This window comes from Sipha flava, unplaced genomic scaffold (genome assembly GCF_003268045.1).
Source record: "Sipha flava isolate LNK unplaced genomic scaffold, YSA_version1 293_pilon_pilon, whole genome shotgun sequence".
Classification (NCBI taxonomy): domain Eukaryota; kingdom Metazoa; phylum Arthropoda; class Insecta; order Hemiptera; family Aphididae; genus Sipha; species Sipha flava.
The window spans coordinates 906,310-930,374 of record NW_020272964.1 but is presented as its reverse complement, the minus strand read 5'-3'; the positions used below and the strand labels follow the sequence as shown (position 1 = coordinate 930,374).

Genomic DNA, 24,065 nt, shown 5'->3' with positions numbered 1-24,065 from the left:
CACTTTTAAGTCATGTGTAAAATTAAAGCATGCCGGTGACATCGAAATATTATACAGCGAACAATACCTTAGTCAAGCAATTGTTGTTATGGCATTGTATAAATATTATTTATGCGTGTGTTTGTATGTGTGTGGGCGCGTGCGCGATGCGTATAATGCATTGAGCTTTTAATACACTATGAGCCATTTTATCCGGTAAACCTTTCTGAATTCGTGTCATTCGCACGAAACGGTGTACTTCATTTTTTTCTAGTTATAAACAAATATTTGCGATGAATGACGTTTAAAATATAGCGAAAAAATTGTATTATCACTATTTGTTCTTTCCTGTCCACTGCACAACATCTGCCGCTGAGAATCACATTTCAGTAACGTCGACCGTTAGATTAGTGGGATGGAAGATGAACTTGCGCGCCATGCGCGGGTGTGTGGAAATTCTGTCGGCTTAACAGTGCAATTGTTTTTATTATATAACAAACCTGTAGGTTTGCGTATTACATTATGGTTGTTATTATTAAGGATAAACACGCTATATTTTCTAGCTTTTTCAAAACCATCAAGTAAGATTATCCATCTGGTACATATAATAACATATATATATATATATATATATGTATACGTAGGATTACATACTCCAATAACGTTGCTATTGTTTTCTTATTATGCTCGACGTATTAAGAAATCTCTAGGATTTTTTTACATTGAAAAACGTGAACGTTGGTATTTTTATTTATAGAAATTAGAAATTGTATTATACCCCTCGGGTATTTTGTATGTGTGTGTGTGTGTGTTTGTGTGTATTTTTTTAACTTTTTTTTGAATGGATTTGATGTGTGTCATCATATTGCACTATCAGTGCAAGAGGGCCATATATCAAAAAATTTTAAATTTACTTTTTTGGTATCTCTGAATTCGTTTTTTTTTTTTTTTTTTTTTTTTTGAGTATTTTTTAGAGAAATCTATGTAATTATGTTTTTAAATCATCAGTTACATAAATAAACTTATTGCACTAAGACAGATTGGAAGGAAGCTGAAAACAATAAAGTCGTAATACGAAATGTGGTCTTTAAATTATACTTGTAAATAATAATATTATAAGAAAATGTCTGGTCTAGTTAGTCATATTGATATTTATCAGAAGAAAATTACAGCTACTATAAATTATCAAACATTAGAAATTCTCTCCTGAACAATTCAATATTTTTGATATATGGCCTTTTGCACTGATAGTGCGATATTATAATGTCACTTAATTAATTTATAAGTATTAGTCTACACTTCGTTTGTATTATTGAAATATTTTCACCGACCGGATATCAATAATAATATGTGCATAAGTATAATGTTATACACGCATTCCGAAGTCGTTTTCGATGCGTTTTCTTTTTTAAACGGTCCGAGATTTTCCTGTTTCGAATCCGCATTATAGGTTTGCGGTTAATCATACACACGCGCGTTGAAAATTATCATATCGTATGCATGCAATCTTCGTAAAATTTTGTTTTTAACATTTTACACGCACTATTTTTTGCTGCTTTTATTATTTTCATTTTACTCTCGCCATTATTTCAAAAGTTCCGAAAAACTTTTATAGCCACGTGCAAGAAAAATAAAACGAGGACACTTGAAAATGACGTGTTTTTTCATACCCAGACGTGCGCGTGTTGTCGACATATATGTAGCTGAATTGCCTATACCAAGTGCCGTTCTAAAACGAAGTGGTTCGATCCAAGTTTTCCGAGTGGTGTATTCCAAAAATACGTATCTGTTACGTAAACAAGGATCTACTTAGTAGATCTTTAACGTATAAGTAAAAATATATAAATATATATACGTGTATTTATCCGCAATTGTATCGAATTACGTATACAAAGAATATATGGTATATAATGTGAAGATCGAACTCTGTTAAGTGTCGGCAGACGTCGCGAAATAACGAAGGAAATTTCAATGATGATAAAGGGGGGAAACTACATTCGGACGCTCGCCGTTATCACCAGGCTCGTCGTCCACGCACATTTTTTTTTTTTGAGTTTATAAATCTGTATGTTTAATACAGATTTATATTTATTTCGTAACGAAGATGTACAGCGAACGACTCTGGATTAGAGAAAAATATTGATCGTGTTACAGTGAACTGAAGGTAATCATAATTAAACATCGTTTTAGAATCTGGTGATATTGACGGTCGCATTTAATCATTGTATTTCAATAACTTCTTTAGATGATCTTGTCAACACTATATACATAGGTTAGGTAAATAAATTATTCGGTGAAATCTTTGTAGTTGCCGCCTTACAACGAGATTCGGTAAATAGACGTTATAGAACAGCCAAAATTTTCCGTTATTATATTTGTTATCGGTGACGTTAGTGGGTACAAATAGTTTTGAATTTGTCTGCTGTGTTTGCTGTAAGGGTTTGAAGGTGCGTTGCTTCATGATCGGCAGAAAAATCATGGCGATACCTTCGTTATGTTATGCCAAACACAGAGTTCCCGTAGTACCGCACATAATATTGTGCAAAATACGATACATATTTATTATTCTTTTTATTTACGATCTTATGTTGCCTCCGGTAATCGTCTATTTCTTCGTTTTAGTTGCAACGACACTGCATAGTGACATATCGGAATTAGACGTTTTTTACCTGTGCTCCACTAAACGGTGGTCAATTTTCGTGTAGTTGTTAAAAAAAAAATAATAATAAAACATCTGTTCTAGTTCAATAATAATAAAAACAATTTATTTTTCGTCACACACCTATCATATTATATCCTACTGTTGTTGTTAATATAATATCACTGTTAGTTAGGTATCGTCATCCGTACATAGTAGATTAATTTCATTTAAAAAGTTGCTCTATGATTTGGGTCAATCATTTAACAATCGATTCATTTTAGTTTTGATATATATTAAATATTTTCGAAAAGTTTATCGAATTTGAAATTCAAAAATAACCGCTTAGAATTTATACATGTATAAAATTCATTGAACAAAATCAAGAAATAATGACCGGAATTCGAACCATCCAATCGGAAGAAACGGTGGCGTTTCCTGTAGGCAGATGATTTAGTGTATGTTCAACCAGCCTGTTAGGGATGACGCGGAAGTTCTATTACACCGGAAATCGGATGCGGTAGGGGTGGATGAAAAAATATTGGCTCAACGTCTGTATGGTCGTTTGGAAAACTCTTATGGGAATAGTCTTATAGCGTTTATTTATACGTAAACTGGACGAGGTTCTTTTAAATGCAATAAATTGTATTTTACCTTTAAAGATTTTAGAAACCTATGACTATATTCGATGAAAATCTGGAAACCTTTTACCATTTCGTCTTAACATTATTGGAGGGAAATAAATGAAAAACGTGTCTTCGCCTCAAGGAAACCAACACTGATGAAATCAATAGTGGATCTGCCACAAACCAATTTCGCTGACTTCAAAGCCTTCTGGGAATGTTAATACATGAAGGTGAAATTAAAACTTAACGGTCCTACACAAAGAACAATAATAACTCGCCAATACTATTGTAGTGGATACAAATATACTCGAACCTCCAATTCTAATATTGGGTCCACGTCTGACATTAAGATTTCTTTTTTTTTTCTTTTAAGCTGATATAAACTTTTATACAGTTTCAATCGATACGGTTTTAATTAGTTTTGTGAATGCTATATTTGTTTCGCAGGAAAAAATACTCATTAGCGTCCTAAAACTTTTTTGTAACAAATATTGCTCACTGTTTTCAAACGTAGGTATTTAATGCACAAACAGCTGCATATCGATTTAGAAAAACAAATATTTTTTACACATTCATTTTAAAACATTCGTTTAAACATTTTTCGTTTTAAAATCCGAGAAACTTAATATTTTGATTTTAACTGTGGGCTTAAATGTTTTTAATTTAAAACTCGTAACAATGTAGTTTCTGATTTGATTCTTAACCAATATATAATGTGAATTTTCTATCTCCAAATTAACGATCCAAAAAACAACGAATAAGACGTTTATTTATTATAACAATTACGTTAATGTTAATTATACTAAATTAAATGCATTATTGTGTTTGAAAATATTACACGCCAAAGGGCAATCATAATTTTCAATTGGCATCTTCAATTGAAGAATAACAAAATCCTTTCTATTTCGATGAGTTAGTATAATATCGGACTATTATACTATTGTTTAAAATTGATACTATTTTTTCACTAATTTTAGTTATTATTATTATTTTTCTTTATTTTTAGTTTTTTTTTTTTTAATACAATAGGTACGTATGATAAATAACTTATTAATTTTATACTCACCCTATTAAATTAGTGTATCAGAATATATGTGAATTTATATAAATATTTTATATTTTTTACTAAATATAAATTATGCATTTACAATAACTTTTTTTTTCAATTTAATTTTGACAATTATGGCTGTAAATTATAAACATTTAACCTCACTCGAAAAATGTATAATTAATTTTACAAATTGTTTTTTCTTAAATTTTCTTACCATTTTTTTTTTTTTTTTTTTTTTTTTTTTTTTTTAATACTTGAATACTGAAATATTAACGTTTTGCTACATTCGGTGAATAGCCAACGATTATTAACATTAAGTTTGTTGATAATGAACCAAACAACCGAGTGAAGACACTAATTGGACGTTCGTCTAGTTCAAGTTCTAATGGCCTATCTAACTAGTGGTGGATTCTTTCTGAAGAAAATATATCATTAAAATTATATAAAATTAACCGGAGTTTCATCGATTTTAGAATGAGAATTATTATTTTTATCCTCCGGTTGGTTTGAGTTAAATATATAGTCCATTGTTCGCGGATAACGGTTCTCTGACATTTACAGATCTAGTGAATATATGCCATTGTTCGCTATATTTTGATTTTCATATAACATAGTTTCTAGTGGATTCGATATTAATTGGACTTGAATAGTTTTCGTATTATACAGCAAAATATACTATACTATTAAATTACGTTTCTATATTTCATTTTGGAATTTCAAGAGTTTTATAGTACTGACAATATTCTAATTAATATTTGAATAATTTATAATATGTAAGTGTACTTTTACACCATAACTTACTATAATATACATTTTAACTTGATATTAAATATATTTATATTTTACTATACTTATATAATATTATACATCTACATAAAACAGAAAGTCTAGGTTTAAATTGTTTTCTTGTTTAAAAAATAAAAACTTTATCGTTTTCAACCAAAACTATTTCATCTCTCATTTATAAAATGGTTTGAAATACAACTCTAATGTTATTATTTGCATTTATTATACTTTTGAAGTATGGACTTCAATATTATTAAAATAATGGTAGTATTAGATCCATTATGCAAAATGCACGTTTTAAAATACTTGAATCGTTTGGAATTGAATACTAATTCATATATATATATGTATTCCTCAATCGGAACCCATATAGTAAGTACAATAATATATATATGTTTGTTAAATTTTAAATAAATTAGATCGATGGGATTGTTTAATATTTATTAACATACAAAAAATAATAAATAAATACATAAATTCAATTAATTGTGAAATCACGCTCAATTTTATAAATTATAAAATTACATACATTAAGGATAAATTAATATTTTTGTTGTTATTTCTTAACTATAGTATATTTAACAATCGTGTTGAAATATATAATATATTCATTATTATTAATAAAGATTTTAATATTGTTTATCATAATTTGTATACATCTATTTAAGCAGAGTTAAAGACAAATGTCCTTCGAATTATGAATAGCATTGCTATAACTGTGTATTTTTATGAATTTGATAATTCAATTATCTTCTTCAATATTTGTCAAGACTAAACAATTGTTTTTTTAGTCTGATGGTTAATGTACGATTCTCTGTAGCTTATTGTAATCCTCATAAAAGCTTAAGTGAAACAATACGATCAGAAAATTATTAATTGGTTTTTAACATAGACCAGGCGTTTTAAAGAAACTTTCTTCGGAGAGAAATAAAGTTTTACCCACGTTGGATGCGAAATTCTAAAGAGAATAGGGAAACCTTTCGTGTTATAATTACGTAAAGGCGCCAAATTTACTATTAAATTGTCACTCGTAAACGACTCACAAAGATTAATTAAAGAAATAAAATAAAAAAACTTCTTTGATAAAACAAAAAAAAAAAAAAAAAAAAAAAAAAAAGAAGAAAAAAAGATGGAAATCACGACAGCATTTTACCGTATACTGTTTTAATTTTTTTTCTTTTAAAAGGTTATTTTACTTGAGATTCAAACAATAGAATCGTCGTTTTAATTATTTACTCTGTTCTTCGTGGTATAAAAGTAAACAAAAACCATAAATGAGAATGTGTTAATTAGCAAATTAATTACACGAGAAATGTTGTTTATGTAACTTTGTATATGACTTAATATTCGTAATGTTGACTTAAGTAAATTAGTGTTTTCCCCTGAATATTACGATATGTAAAATAAATTATCAAGCTTATATTTGTTTATTCTTGAATTTCTAATAACACGAGTCTATGATATACAAGACCATATTCTTATTAATTCTGTAAATTTATTTGAAATAAAATAATAAATAAATTTAACGACTTTTTTTTTTTTTTTTTGTAGAACTATGAATGTGTACATTCTGTACTGATAATCACCATTTTGGTGATATAAATTATAAAAGTACAATTTGTAACAATATACCTCAAGAAATTTTCTTGATAACATTTATCCGTGTCAATCTTTTATACTTTTTCCATTAACGTAATGAGAAAAATTTGGGTTTAAACTGGTGCTTGCCATGTCATTTTTATTTGAATTATAACGCTTATGCATCAGTTTAAGTATAAAAAAAATTATTATTTTTAATAAAAGCATAAACAATTTTATTTATAATTTGTATTTATTTGTTACCATTAAAAAAAAAAAAATGCAATTAAATTATTTTACGGAATTTAATATATATCTAATATCGATTTGACATTATTGTGAGTTTGCTTTTGCACTACCCATTCAAATTATTTCTTCATTACTTATTTTTTCAACGTATATTATAGATTAATTTAAAATTAATGCTTTCCGACTAGACATTTTCAGTAGTATGATTAATCTGCTATAGACATATAGACATGCTATATACATACAATTTTAATTACTATAGCATATAATTATTTTATTAGTCATAACAATAAAACTCCAAGGTGTATATCAAATTAATTGAAAACCTGTATAATAGTGTTCTAATTATTTTTTTTAAGTACGGCGTCAAATTAGGTACGTATTCAAAGTAATAATGATGGATTCAACTTTTCTCTATTATATTTGAAACATTTCGAAAATTATTTTTTTCATCCATTACTTAAATTGTGTTTTTTATATATTTTTTGTTATCTAGGATGATATAATATATCTTGTGCACAATTGTACACAATTTTGCTTAATATAATTAATTGATCTCTTATGATATCGTGAACGTAGGTAGTTGTTAGTTTGTTGGTTCTCAAGAGACACGTAAATGGTATTCTTGTATTAAGGATATTTTAATTTATATAACATTCGTAAATGAATTGAATAATTTAACATATAAATATATATATATATATAACATGTATATATAGAATATGAACTGAGCATATGCTTACAAGAAAATGAGGTCCTTGTAATATATATAACTGGAAATATACTACAATTCTGTTTTCATTTTTTCTCTCCTCGTAAATGATTTTGTATTCACAAAATAATCATAACAACAAAAAAAATATATTTTATCATTGTTCCAAGTGCAACACGGTTGCACTGTCTCCATCCCATTATACATATTGAAAGCATTTTTATTTTTTTATTTTTTTTTAGTATACGTTGCATAAGACATACCGATTAGAACAACAGACCCATTTAAAATCCTTCGAATTTGAGGGAAACATTTTCAGCCATGTTATTTACATAATATCTATTTTACTACAAGAGAAAATTAATGTTTTGCACCCGTGAAGTTTTTCTTTTAATGAAACTCGAGTTTATGAAAAGTTTTCTCTAAAGTCATCCATGCAGTGTATTAATTAGTATTAATTATCATTACTCATTGTTAATGTCTCTAGTATATTATAATATTATTTTAATAATAAAATTAAAACAAACTATAAATTTACATAGTCTTACATCTTTAAGGAAAAATACTCATCTCTCTGATAGTTAATATATACATAGGTATATATATGTATATGTGAGTATGTATATCAATTAAATATAGTACAATTAATGTTTGTTTTATCATTTATTTTATCTTCGTATTCGTATACAAAGTTAGAAATTGTTTTGTTTTTATTACCATTATTGTATTATTCATAAGTCACATTTCATAAAAAAAAAAAATACAATTTTCTTTTTATAGTCTTTGTGTAAGGTTATTTTTATGTTTTAGAGTTTTGTATAATGTCACAGATGTAGATAGGTGTATATTTACATATAATTCAATTTTTTGTGAAATTTTTATATATATTTAATATTGATGTTTATATTTATACAACTTGAGTTTTTTTCATTTTGTTTTCACATCAACAGAATTTATTAAAATTAATTTCCATAGTATGCATGGAACAATATAAATTATTAAAAAATTCATAACAATTTTCATGAAACGCAGTGTATGTTGAATGGAGTTTTTTTTTTTTTGTTATGTCTACAATATATAATTTGTTATCATTACTCGATATCGAATCAATATTATTTGTGTTAATTTAAAATATAATATTTTTGAATTATGACATAATGTGATTTCACTGATAATTGAACTGTTTGTATTTTAACCATTTTTAACGTTCAAATAACTTTTTTTTTTATACTAATACCATACTAATTGATACTAATATTATTCAATATGACGTATCAAATTCGAGTAGAACAAAACATAAAATAACTATTACTACTGTTTTTCTATCCAAATTTAAAAAATGATCCTGTATTTATAGTTTGATTTGAATGTGCTATATTCGGATATACAGTGTGTAAATGCTAATTGAAAACGATTTTTCAAATAGTTCTGCGGTTTTAATTATATTTCTTAGTTGATTATTATTACATAAAAATACACTTTTTTATAACTTTTTTATTAACTTTTTTTTAATATACAAGCGTTTGTGTAACTTCATAGTTTTTAAATGGCAACCATCTATTTTAACCATTTATTATTTTTACTTAGTTTTTTAATAAATTTTGGTAGTTTTTGGTACCAACTACCTAACTCCAAATTGACCATGTTACAACAGTTTAATAAAAAATAATAAAATGCGTATCATTATCGGTTTTTTGACTGTAACTTTAAAAATAATTATTCTACGATTTTTTATGCTTGATATTTTCACCATCATTTATTAAAATGATATTTACACGTAATTATAATCTTAACTACTGTTCATTTTTACTTTAATTTGTGCAAAAAGTGTAAATAAGTAGTTATTTATTTTATTACATTTAATGGATTTATTAGAATTTATTAATAATTTATTACAAATTTAATTCTTATTTAAGTTATGAATGTATTTAGTAATTAATAAGTTTAACGTATAAAGATTTAACGTATTGATTAAAAAATAATATTTTTTATTCAAGCTAAAGGAATATTATCTATAAAAAATCATTAAGGATGTCATTCAAGAACAAAAAAGTTGTACATGGGCTTGTCTATTAAAAAACTTCAAGTCATAAATATATGGATTTTTATGTAATAATAATAAGCGAAGAATCATAATTCAACTTGCAAATGTCTATGCAAAGATATTGAGTATTATCAATTAGTATTTACATGTACCTACACATTTTATAAATAGTGTAATTCACAGAATACCTAAATACCTTATTGGATATTAATGAATTTAATATTATTTTACAGTAGTTTATGATTTTATTACGTCTGTGGTGTTCAAAAACTTTATTGTTATTTAAGGAGAAATAAATGATGTTTACATTTTGGTTTAAACCGTTTTAAAAAATTCCAAGCTCTATGGGGTACACGGTATATGTATGTATATATTTGGGTACGTCCTTATAATATATTATATTATACTACATCCGGGTATTTTCTACTATTTAAAATTATTATATTTTTTTTCCATGAAAAAAAATCATGATTGATTTTTATTACTTCGAAAGTCGTTTGGTAATAGGTATTATTTTTATTTGAATTCAAAGTTTTTATATTTAAACGTACCATTATCTATTATAATAAATGTATGTGTCTTAACTATTGTGGTTTCAATAAATACTACATGTGTTAACAAGTGTATTGCATTTTATTGTAAATATTCATACATTTAATCCGTACATTGAAGGATATTGATAATTTCTAATTAATATTATGTGGTTCCTTTTTTTTTTATGGCTGACCAAAAAATTATGAAACATATTATGATTTCTGTCTATATGAGATATAATTATAATATTTAATGATTAAAACTATACTGACATGTTTTAGAGAAAAAATATGTACAAGTAAGGTAATAATTACACGTGAATGTCTATGGACTTCATAATACAGAAAGAAACAATGAGACGGGTTATTTTACAATTACTAACAAAAAAAAAACCCCAAGAATATTTTTAATAAATTAATTCATACCATTTGAAAGTTTATAAAAAAAACATTTAAATGTGTTAATTTGTATTTCATTTTTGCAAATAATGTCCGCAATATGGCGTCCATTTCAATGCAATCATTCGTCAAGGTGTCTTTTAAAACTGGACTTGACATTTTGTAACTTAACCCGAGAGATTTGTGTCACCTATTTTTAAATTATTTTTTTCGAGATCGTCAATTGTCCTTGGTGTTTTTTGTTATATTTTATTTTTTATGTATCCGAACTCCACAATAAATAACCACAGGTTGTTTAAATCAAGCTATCCAAGAGGGTGATAAAGAAATATCCGCACTTATTATTATTATCCAACAATTATTTTCAAATATTCATTATCACTGTAGCTGTGTGACTCGTATCTCCATCTTTTTAAAAATATCTAGTTACTCCATATAGACCAAGTTGTGGAATAAAATTATTTTGCAACATCTATGAATACCGTTCTGATATAACAGTGATCTATCACAGTATATCTTCACGTTTATTCTCGAAAATATACAGATATATGATTCTTAAAGATAAAGCGTACAAACCCGTTACTATGGAGGAATATAGAGGTATCTGATGAATTTCACTAGGTTTTATGTCACTCCAGTACAATACGATTCGGTTTGATAACTTGAGTTGTACACTATAATGAAGAGCAGATCGACGGGGTCTTTTAAAAATCAATTCTCTTATGGAGTTCGAGTTTTTTTAATTTTCACCTCATTTTTTATTTTTTTGAACCACTCTCTTCAAAATTTTTCATCCACAATTTTATTACGTGTGTCATCGGTACTGGGCGATTGTGATTAATGCCGAAATTAATGTAGAAAACACGCCGTGTTATCCATGGACTGAAACCTATAAGTTTTTTCTGTTCCGATTTCGGTTTTAGTTGTTCAATAAATTTTTTAAGGGTTCCGGTTTCGGTTTCAGTTTTTTAAAAGAGTAAAGGTTCTAGAACCGGTTAGTTTTGGTTAGTTCTGATTATTAAATATTTATTAAAAAATAATATGAAATTATTTATTTATTCTTATTTTAATTGTAATTGTTTCATTTCATGAAAATATAAGGTATTATGAATAGTTAAAAAAAATAATTATAAATATATTAAATATATATATATATATATTATATCAGCCTATTACATTTTTTTGAGTTAGTTTAAGTTATTTTATTCCAACTCATAGTAAGAATTTGTAAAATATTTCGTAATATTGTGTAATATTATGATTTGATGAAATAAATCTTTAATTTAAAATTTAACTTTAATTAGGAATCAAAGTTAATACCGGCTACTATTGTTGCTACAAATTTGTATAAACATTAATTATATTTAATATTTAATAGACAATATAGATGATATACTCATTGTAAATTGTAATATATTAATAAACATACAAAAATAATTATAATAATAATATTACGAATTTATTTACTATATGCATTACACTATTACAGTTTACAACACAAAATAATAAAAATATAAAAAGATTTGACTTTTATTTTTCTAAACCGACAAATGGACAAACAAAATGGTCATTACCATAGTTTTACTATTCTAAATAACTGACCTAAATTAACCTTTTTATAATTAAGGTTACGGTTACGGTTTTTTATTTTTGGAAAAAGGTTCCGGTTTCTTTTACGGTTCCTAAAATTTAAAGGTTTACCGGTTCTTTCCGATTACGGTTCTGATCCTGATGCTATCACATAACAGTCATTTAAATAAAATGCTTTTACTATGAAAACATGCTATTGCGCCGTTCACAGATCTATGACTACTAAATACTTAGATATTTAGAACGAAATTTTAAAATATCATACATTGATTACAGAGTTTTCCAAAGTTATTTTATAACTATCCAAACCTGTATATAAGGAACTAAAGTAAAAGATAAAATTAATTATTACGTATAATAAATTCATCAGTTCCTGTTTTGTATTTTCATATGTTGTATCGCTGTTTACATATAACAACAGTTTTGAATTCAGCTGAGCATTATGGCATAGCGTATTTATACACCTTTATTTTTTTGTTTATTTTTAGTTTTCTGACAATAAGAAAAAAAAAACAAACTTAAATAAATATCCTCAAAAACCCTCATATAAATGTATGTACAATCACTCACACACGTGCATATCCACAAGCTCTTACACGCACCAACATTCATATACTACACATGAGTAATATATTGTACCTAAATAATTAATATATTTTTCATGTAAAAAAATAAAATTATTTTATTAACGTGACATGTACCTCGTGAACGCATTCTTTTAAATTAAAATATAATTTTAAAAACCAAATTCAAAGCGTGTCTTCAGTATTTTATTTAGTTCCATGTGTGCAGTACCATTTGATGCGAAGAAACATATACGTTACGTATAGATAGAATATTTTAGGAGATTGAGAGAAAAAAGTTTTAATCGGAATACTTGTACGGTATGTGCATAATCCTTGCTGCCAAAATGCTCTCAAAAACAATTATTCAAAATCACGCCCGTTAAACAAGGACAGGTGTTGTTTTAATCGGATGTGCGGATTTCTGAACAAGTTGCGTTTCTCCGGAAAGGACCACCACCGAATACAGATCATATTATTTAAAGAAGAAAAGGTTGCTGTACAAAGGTTCACACATTTCCATACGTGGTCTTTATGTGTGTGTGAGAGAGAGAAATTGAGTTTGAGTTTGTGTATTTTTATGCCTTGGCCAGTATTTTGTATTTTTTTTTTTTTTACTTACAAGCACAAAGCTCGAAATTAATATTTTTTCACCCTAACTCCTCTCTCCGCACTCTTACTTCTTCCATCGTCATTTTACACGCACAAAAATGTGTATAGGTGTATAGAGCCATAAAAAAATACACAAACTTATACATACACTCGCATACATATATTGTTATTTACATATTGAGCAAAACGACCATAGAACGGTGAGGAAAATATTGAAAACTGTAATCGACCCAATCCCTCACATGAATTTGTATGAATAAAAACGGAAAAATAAAAATGAATAGATATTTCTTCAAATACATTTCTCGAGTCTTCTTCAAAAATCCCACATTACATTTGTATAACATCTTAATGTATATATATAAGAATTCCACTCGCTCAAAAGCTACATATACTTCCCCATTTCATTGATTAAATCTGTACTGAAGAGCATATACTTACTGCATGCGTGCTTTTAAGTATTCGTATTGACATGAAGTGAAAAATCAAATTTGAATTACTAACGTTTTTTTTTTTTTTTTCAGGCTGAAATATGGAGCGTTTTTATTGCAATACTAAGAAAGTCCGTAAGAAATTTACAAGCATGCACTGATGTTGGACTAATTGAGTTAGTCGTAAATAGGCTAGCATGTGCCGACACCGTCGTAGCAGGTAACGTTAAGCCATAAATAACATCAATATTGATGTCGGTTTTTAATTTACTTGTAATACAAACTCCTATAATAGTTTAATTGTCATTTTGATATTGGAATTCTAGAGCTGTAAAACAATAACGTTTAATTTTTAACGTTACGTGGAAAGCTAAGGATATTGTTTCGGTTTCAGGGTTGACGATGAGGCTTTTTTTATTTTATCGTTTAATACTTATTCAGGTGTTTAATCTGCACGAAAATATTTTAGATAGGAAATTGGAAATAGATGATACTTTAAGCAAGTCGTTATTCAATTTATATTTAATTTCATTATGATAAGTTTTATACAAAATTAAAAAACACCTGGATACTAAATTTAATTTTACCTGTAAACTTCTAAAAAAGTGCTGTATTTTGTTTTGTTGTGTGTGACTCAACAATACTAAAATTCTATTATTTATTATAGTTCATTATGAGTTCTTAAGTTATGTAGATTTTTTATATTTGAAAATTTTTTTAAAAAATATTGTGCAGAAAATATGTCAAAATCGATTATTTCCATGAGTATTTACTATTATATTTTTAATCTCTGAAGTATGTATAGCACATATTCAAGCTATGTTAGTAATCGTTTTTTGAATGCAATCATGTTATGTGTACCATAATTGTTTTTGAATTTATAAATTAAAATATACTTCTAAAATAATAAAGAAGTTATTCACTGAAAACCTTTATATGTTGATATTTTAACAATAGTGTTGTTATGAAATGTAATTAACTAAAATGCTTTTTAATCAAAATATTAAATATTTGAATACATAATGGTTTTCAAATTATTGACTTCTTAAGTAATCTGCAATATATTAAACAAATAAATGTCAACATTTTATTTTATTTCGAATTACGTGAAAAATATGGGTTTACATCAACACGAAATATTTTTACAAATTTTATATTTATTATATCATGTAATATATATATTCATATATTTGGAAATTACTTATGATTATTATTACTTGCAGTTTTCAATCATATATTGTGAAAAATTTTTTGTGTTTTATTATTGATTGTTGAACTATATAAAAAAAAAAAAAACAACTAATGTTTCTTTTTTAAATATTATACTTTTGAACATTATTAAAATAACTAATGCTTTCTATATTAAATATTATACTTTTGAATATCATTACGATTTCTAATGTTTGCTAAAGGATTGTTGAGTGTAAACTTAATGATACGCCAGAAACATAATTAATTCATTATTATGTGAGTCAGAGCTCGAATGACAATGCATTTTGAATAATTTCACCTTTAATAATATTCACTGTGCAAAAATAATTATTCCACATTAGTATGTATTCACACCAAGTGTATTTCATTCGAGATTTTTTTACTATTGAAAATTTTCTTTTTTATTATTATAGAAATTACTATAATCACTGTCCATTCACGAAACGAGTATTAATTTTAGTCGTCCGTAAAAAAAATTACGTATACAATGTTATTTATCTATTTTATTGTTTAAAAGAATTTTGGTAAATTTAAGATGCGTAATGATTACAATAGTTTTTAGCACCTTAGCTGTAAAAAAGTCTTTTTATAATTTATTAATTTTTTCTTAACTATTCGATTAAATTTTAATACATATCTTCTACCGGTATCGTAGGTCATCAATTTATGGTTGATGTATGTTTAATGTATTTACTGATTATCGGTATTACGTCATTACATAGTCATTGTTCTTCCTAGTTATTCGATTCGATATTCGCTGACCTGACACCGTGTCGTCGACTATACGTGATCTTACGTGAAATAAGGCATTCTGTATTCACCAACTCTTAATAAATAATACGATGCATGACAATCGTCTCGGCCAAACAATTGACTAATATCGTAAACGATTAAATGTGTTCACTAGTACGTTCCGCGTTTAAAATATCTCATATACGTATGGTAATATTATTTGTCTGACACATAACTCGACTTTGGTTGGTATTTCGTTTGATTATTCCTAAGGAATCCCATTCAATAACTTGACATGTTGAAGTTGGATCATTCGTATCTCTGTAGAAATTCAACGGTGAAAATACTTGGTCCTCTCAAGCCGACTATTCTTCTTACACGTTTTCCAACGGGTTGTAAAACACCTAATTCGAGTGCACTATTTATAAAGAGATACCTATCACGCAGTTCATCACAAAAAACTAAAATCGCTAAAAGTGATTCGACTCTAGTATAATAAATATACAAATTTCAACGAAATAATTCTAACGTGACCGTTTTACAATAGACGATGTAGTATCCTGTTTATAAGTATTGCACTACCATGTGCCCTTTGTATGAATTAAGATAAATTGAACTTGAAAACAAACCGTTATTTACGTGATGGAAGTTCAACTCACCCATATGACAATACACCATCGATGACTCAAGTGTCATTTATAAATCACTAGTTAACGCCGTGCAACTATTATATTTTTAATTTTTTCAATTTAATTTTTCTTTTACTTTTTGTCGAAACGTTGAATAAAACAAAATAAACTTTGTGGGTCTTAACATGTTTTTATATAATATTGCGTGCAACTAATTAATTCAAAACTCATTTATAACAGAGCGCAGATGAACTGATATTGGTTTATGGGATTGAGCAAGGGCAAACGTTAGTTATACTCGGTTCCCCGTCAGCATATTCTTTTTCAGTCACGTTTAACCGGAAAATTCCCAAAAGTGACTCGAAATAACATTTATTGGACGTCCGGAGCGTGTCCCACAAAAAGGTATTAAACTTAGACACATATCAAGCCGAAAAAAATATAAATTCGTTATCTCTCTTTCTTTATATATATATATATACTCCTATTTACGTGACGGTATGTGTTCTTGTATTTAAAAGTTTTTATCTGTCAATATTTTATAATCAATTTGTTTCTCAACGCGTCATCGTTGAAATGTCTAGCTTGTGTGTTTACGCGTGTTTCATATAGATGGAAAAAACGAACGATAATATTACTATAGGAACTTCTGCGCTTCGGAAAAAAAGTTGAACACTACTATAAATGTATAAATTATGGTTTTCGACAATCAGTAACTGGAATCGATACGTGAACAACATTACACTATATGAATACTGCCTTACAACAGGAAATTAGTTTCCACTCGTCGACGTAAACCTAACATAACCTTTTTTGGAGTTTGTGCTACATCAGTCTGAGCCTACATAATCAGGTTTGTGAACCGCAAACATGGTTCGTCGATCTGAACCGCTGTCCAAAACCAATTGGTATATATGTGTGTAGTCATGATGTTGTTCGCTCTATATTTTTTAGTTACTTTTGCTTTGCCAGAAACTTATCGCCACCAGTCAATGAAGTTTTATAAAGCAAACAGCAAAGTATATTTGTGTAAAGGTATCTAATTAAAAACAAAATTATGTTACATTTTGGAGTTTTATTTTTTTATGGCTTAAAATACCGGCTTTACGTAATCATATGTCTTAATATGGTTCAAAATTAAATCTTAGACAGATAGGATACGTGTGGAAAAATAGCCATCAAGCTTAACTCAACAAATTGAACTTGATATAGTGTATGAGTAGTCATAGGCGTGCTCAAGGCGGATTTTAGGGGGTTCACATTGATTATTATAAATGTTCATTGATTTTACATTCTTATATCATTTTTATACCGAATGATCGATATGACAGATACCAATGAGTTTTCTAAATATTTTTTTTTTTTTTTTATGTTACTATCACGGTTAAAGATATACTTAAATATAAAGAACAATAGAATAAAAATTATTTAATTTTAATTTTGATAACATACCTAGCTACTAATTTATAACGACTACCGCGTCCATTGCCGAATCTATGTCTCAGAAGACCCGGTTACAAATACTAATTAAAAAAATAATAATAATATAATACTTATATTTCATTTCATACATGGTCATTTATTGAATAACTATAAAAAAAAAATTAATAAATTTAACATAATTTGTAATTAAATTTAAAAGAAAAAAAAAAACCAAACAGAAAATGTTTGGTTTTATGAAGCCCATTGGAGCTTGAAAGGCCAGCGCATTGAATTCCCTGAACCCTCGCTAACCCTGCCTAAAAGTGCTTCAAATTTAAAATTCTAGAATTACATATTAATTATTATAATATTCTGAAATGTTGAAATCAGATTCTGTAAATATTAAAAATTATTATCTTTCATTTTTTTCATTGCAATATAATTATTATTTTAAACTAAAATTAATATTATTTAATTTTCATAAGTTATTCTTTTCATATGGTTTACCCTTATGTAAGTAAACGTTTGCAAAAAGTTGACCTTTACTGGAAAGAAGCATAAATGCTTCTTGTTGAAGCCAGTGTTTCTACTATTTAAGAATTACTTGAAAATATAACTAGTGAGCTTTAAAAAATGTTTAAAGAAGTTTAGGTAAATATAACACTTATCTCTTGATTAGTTGACCTTTAGAAAGACCTTAAAATTGAATGCCTTAAAAAAATTTCGTATTCTTGATTTTGTATTATAATTTATAAAAGAAATTTATACTATATTTTGTAATATAAAAACTGTAAGTAGGTATATTATTTATTTAATTTTTGTAAAATATATTTATATATATTTTTATATTGATTTCTGTATTAAGAATTAAAAAATTCAAACTCCCTCCCCTATTCAATATTCCTGACCACGTCTCAGTGAACAGTGGATACATTTAAATAGTAACACTCATTATTGATCTATTATAAGATAATCCTGACCAAACGATAGAAAAATTGTATAAATAGCCCTTGTTTTTCTCCCGAGGTTTTTCCTCCGTGTGACCGTTACATCAATGGTGTAAGATCAATTATTATTGCGGTTGGATATTGGTTTTTATTTTATTTTTTATTTTTATTTATACGCATCTAACGTCGTTGTTCTTCACGGTCCGATGGTTGCAATTATGTTACTTACCTCACGGCTATAAAACTCTAATCAGACAATCTATTAATCATTTAATACGGTTTCGATTAAATTATTCGAGGTTAAGCATATTTTCATTTTAAAGCTCCTATTCTGCCACGAATTAATACAGCGTGTACGGAGTGCGTCTTCTATATCGTTAAATCGCACTACTACAAATATAACGGGCATGACCGCAAGGGAATTAGGCCGTAAATTATTTATCGTTGTAATTAGCTACCGCAACAGTATGATATAGGTACTGTGTATTATTAATATTGTTATTATACTATTATGAAATATGTACAGTTTTAATCAAGCGTCTTGGTGTTTGTATAATGATAAATTTAACTTAAATTGTCGAATGGAAGAAAATATTGCAGGTTAGAATATACTTCAGTTTCCTTCGTGGTGTCCTCTTTCATCGTGCGCATACCATTTTCTTCCACGTTTTCTCGTCTACCTTGGTACCAGAATTCAATAAATTTACTTTATATTTAACCATTCCATTAATTATATAAACATCATTATATATTTTATTCAGTATCCTCTGTAAAGTATAAAATTATATGACATTTTTATAGTATATCATTATCGAAGTTTAAGAGTGGATGGATAAAAATACCTAATAGATAAGATAAATAAACTATTTAAATTTAATATTTTTACATTTTAGTGTTAAAAATATACCGTGTAATCTCGTAAAGAAATTTTTAATAAAACATTTATAGATATCTAATTATTTAAATAATATTTGTATAAATAATTAATTTAGTTTTTCTTATTTATATTAATATAAATCCAAATAACAACATATTCTACAATATTAATATCCTTTATACTTCAAAGTACACTTTATTTCGCTTGATTTTTTTTTTTTTTTTTAATATAATAGGTACATACAATAGGTATTAAATAATCAAACAAGACCTATTATAATTGTTTGTAATTTATTAAACTTTTAACCTTTGGATTGACGTAGAGCTAAAACTATATATTTTTATTAGGCTAAGTCAAATGTTTAAAGCGATAGGTTAGAAAAAGATCAAATTTATTTTAAGAACAATTTAAGTGTATTGTAGCTAAAAGATATTGTCTATCAATATAAGAAATCTTCTTCTTCGCTGGTATTTATAACTCTATTAGAATGTTTATCACTATTATTACATTCCTCTGTCTCGAATGTATTAAGTCCAAGAAAAAATGATTTTTATTTGTCTAAAAAAAATATTTATATGAACACTGATTGCCATCCGATATTCGTAGTTTAATAATGCAACATTAATACATTGTTGTTATGCAAGTATAATATAAGGTCTAATGAAATAATATTCATATTTATTATTACTGTAATTCGAGCTTTAATTTTTTGCAATTACTGTAATTTTAGAAATAGTTTTTCGGCAAAATCTCCACCATTTTTTAAACGATTTATTATATTTTATATATTTTTGCGTTATATTTACGAAAATAATAATTATCATGCAAAATAATAATCATATAATTTTGTTCATTCGCCTGAATATAGTAGCTAACAACAAGATTTGTAGGATTTGTCATACTATACTATCAATGTGACTTTCGTGTAATATTTGTGTAAATTTTAACCCCGCCGTTAGATTAGGGCATAGTTTAATTGGCTAGGTCATAGTTTGATTGAAATTGGCTATAGTTTAGTGTATATAACTAGACAGATTGTGATAGAAAAAAATTCCTAGAATAAGAAAATGTTAACATGTAAAAGTTTCTTCTTTCGTATAGCTAAAAAATCCTTTTCAATATTTGTTTTAAGAACTATTTATAGGTTCTTATAAAATTAAATACCTTGTTGAATTATGCATTAATGAATTTACTTCGATTTAAAGTTAACATTTAGTAAAAAATAAAAAATAAAAAAGTTGAAAATTTAAATACTTTGGGTTTTTTGTATTTTCCATCGCATTTAAATAGAACTCGTGGTAAAAACATCATCATGAAAATAAATTCATAATTTATATCCTATATTTTTATGGCCTAATACTAAATTATTTTCGTTATAATAATTACAAGAAACGATATTTATAACTGGTGTTCAATAATTTATTAATGTAATTAATGTATAATAATTTGCTTTGTAGCTTAACATAACATTATTTGGATTATGTATATTATTTACTCTGTGTGCACTGATTAACTATACTATAGTATGTAAATCATAATTTAAAACTTATCAATCTTGTCAAACTTTTGATAATCATTATCATATAACTTCATGTTTTATGTTAGCTTTTGATTGTGTGTTTAATAAATCTTGTATATGTTTAACCATCGGAAATTGTTCTAATATAATAAAGCTTGGATTTATTCCATAATTTTAACTGACGTAAAGTGTAAACATCGAAAGCATATTTATTACACAAATTTAATTTTTATCGACTTATTGTAATGTTTTTTACGTATTTTTTTTTAACTTACGACTTAAGATGAGATTAATCTTTTATTAGAGATTATATTGTTCGCAGTATAGCCCTGAGTAATAATAACAAGCTTAGTATTCAAATAACAATAATATATATAGTATGGTCTTATTTCAACTAAATTAATATTTATTTATTAACTGTAGTTTTACAGAATAATACTGTATATTTTACTGGACATGAATAACATTTTTTCACTGTTTAGTAAAAATAACTACCTATAATTTAATAGTACAGTTATTTCTTTAAATGAATAATATATATTTGGAGCGTAATCGACGTGTATTTCGCCAACAAAAGTAAACAAATAATAATATGATGTTTTATTATCATTATTTAACTTGATTAATTTAGGTGTCCATGTTGATATTCTGTGTTTAAACATAAAAAATGAATTTATAAGTTTAACCAATACTATTTGTTGGCAAATTAATATTTTTATCATAATTATATAATTATTTATGTTATTTTCAGATCTTTTAATCGACATGCTTGGAGTTCTTGCCAGTTTTAGTATAACTGTAAAAGAATTGAAATTATTATTAGGATCAATGAAAGCCATAAACGGAAAATGGGTAACTATTGCATTTAGTATTTTTGTATTTCTAATTATGCGTTATTCTTAAATCTATGTGTATGCAAATTTCATTAAATTATTCATCTAAGATTTGCTTTTTTAATTTTGTCTACCTATTTAAAGCTTATGTAATTTTATCATGTGATTATATCTGTGTATTTTTCTATAACTAATTTATATAGTACACGAAAAAGCATATAATATTATTGCTTTATTTAGTATTATTAAAATAATAATAATAATAATAATAACAATAATATTATTCAAATTTAATTAAAGAATTTTTTTTTTACAAATTATTTGGTTTTATATTTATTATATATTGCATTAAATATAAATATTGACAATATTTCCAATATGATACAATCCTTTTTTTTAAAATACAAAAGGAATTTCCTAACTACATTTAAGAAGATCCTTATAATTTAGAATTCCGATCAATTTTTAATCGGACATCGGACTTTTCTCTTTTACCATATTTATTTTTTATTCTTTACATTATTGATCCATATGGTTAATATTACACACACCGCGTGAAATATTTATAGATTCATTCATTTTTACTTTGCATACTTATACGAAAATATACATTTTTTAATATATTATTATGTGAATTTAATTTATACAAATTGGATTGACTGATTTGATTTTATAACCGAAAAATAAATATGTCATAAATACTTAATTAATTTCAATACTTTTATTTTGAACTGTTATTCTATATTAGTACAACAATAGTTAAGTATATAAATATTTGCGATTTTGGTTGTATATCATCTTGTCACTATTTTTCTGAAACAATTTAAATGTTCTACTTAATTCGTTTCACGTTTAGTTCTTTTACAATATTATCATATTAAACAAAAACTTGTATATCCGTCTTTTCTTAATAAACAATCGATATCGGTTCTGCTTATTTTTTTACATTAAATACACAGCACATGTATTCATAAAATAATACAAGTATTTTTAAGAAATAAAAATGTAATACATTGTAACGTTTAGCCACCATCTTAAATTATTTAATGAAATTGATTTTTTTATAAACCCCCTGTCATTGATACAGTTTGTGTATTTTGTGTGAAAACATTTTTTTTTTTCTATACGATATATAAAATAAATGTTATAGTTATTAATAGGTTATATTTTCTTATTTTATTCAATCATAATATTAATGAAAAAATTATTTTAATAATAATTACAATAATAATATTTTTATAACATCAAATATATTTCGTTGTAAATTGAAATTTTTTTTATTATGATTTAATTTAATCTTGATAATAATTCATAAATTGTTCACATTACTCTGAACAGGATTTTAATTTTTGCTTAAGTTTTCTTTATATTGCTCGTCAAAATTTGATTGTACCACAAGGCCTGAACAGCGTACACTTTACCCGGTACTTCACTTTGTCCGTAACACTCTTATTTACACAAAAAAGACGCACGTACATTCTTGCTAATTAATTAATTACGGAACCTACATTTTATAAACTTTAATGTAAACTCATAAATTAAAACTATCATCGTCATCATTGATTAAGCAACTCTAGATTTTCTTAGAATTTTATTCATTTATCCAAAAATGTTTATGTTGCACATTCTCAGCTGCAACTCTTCAAAATGTATTATTATTCCAAAAACGATTTTCAACCATTTGCGATAAATTGTTTACCTAAGTTTTATCAATGACTAAAATAAATTTTCCTAAACTGTTTTCCAATTATCTCCTTCTTTTGTAATACTGAACGTTGTGTTACTCGAATGATGGCTTAATAAAACAGCTCCCCGCTAGGGTGTAGGTAGAGGAGTATGTTTGCAATGTCGTTGACAGTACTCGTACATATTATAGTATTATCACTGGTCTTTACATGATATCGTAAACATAGCGGATTTTAATTGTACGTAACGTATTCATGCGTGCACTTCTACGTTTGTGCGTCGATCGACAGGATGGTACATTTTAATCCGATCAATCATATTTATATTATTAATTCGTGCGTGCTATTATGGTTTCGTTACCATGTAAGGATGTGTGTGTGTGTGTGTGTGTGTGTGTGTGTGTGTGTGTGTGTGTGT

General features: G+C 26.3%; 1 protein-coding gene across 5 annotated transcripts in view; it reads left to right on the top strand.

Annotated features, from left to right (window-relative positions):
- Positions 1-24,065, top strand: part of LOC112685831 (neurobeachin) — a 214,300-nt gene that overhangs the window by 82,546 nt on the left and 107,689 nt on the right. For all 5 annotated transcript variants that reach the window (XM_025557852.1, XM_025557853.1, XM_025557855.1 and 2 more), the window contains exons 3-4: positions 13,885-14,011; positions 21,881-21,981. In XM_025557852.1, the coding sequence (XP_025413637.1) occupies positions 13,885-14,011; positions 21,881-21,981 (228 nt within the window). The remainder of the gene's footprint in view (positions 1-13,884; positions 14,012-21,880; positions 21,982-24,065) is intronic.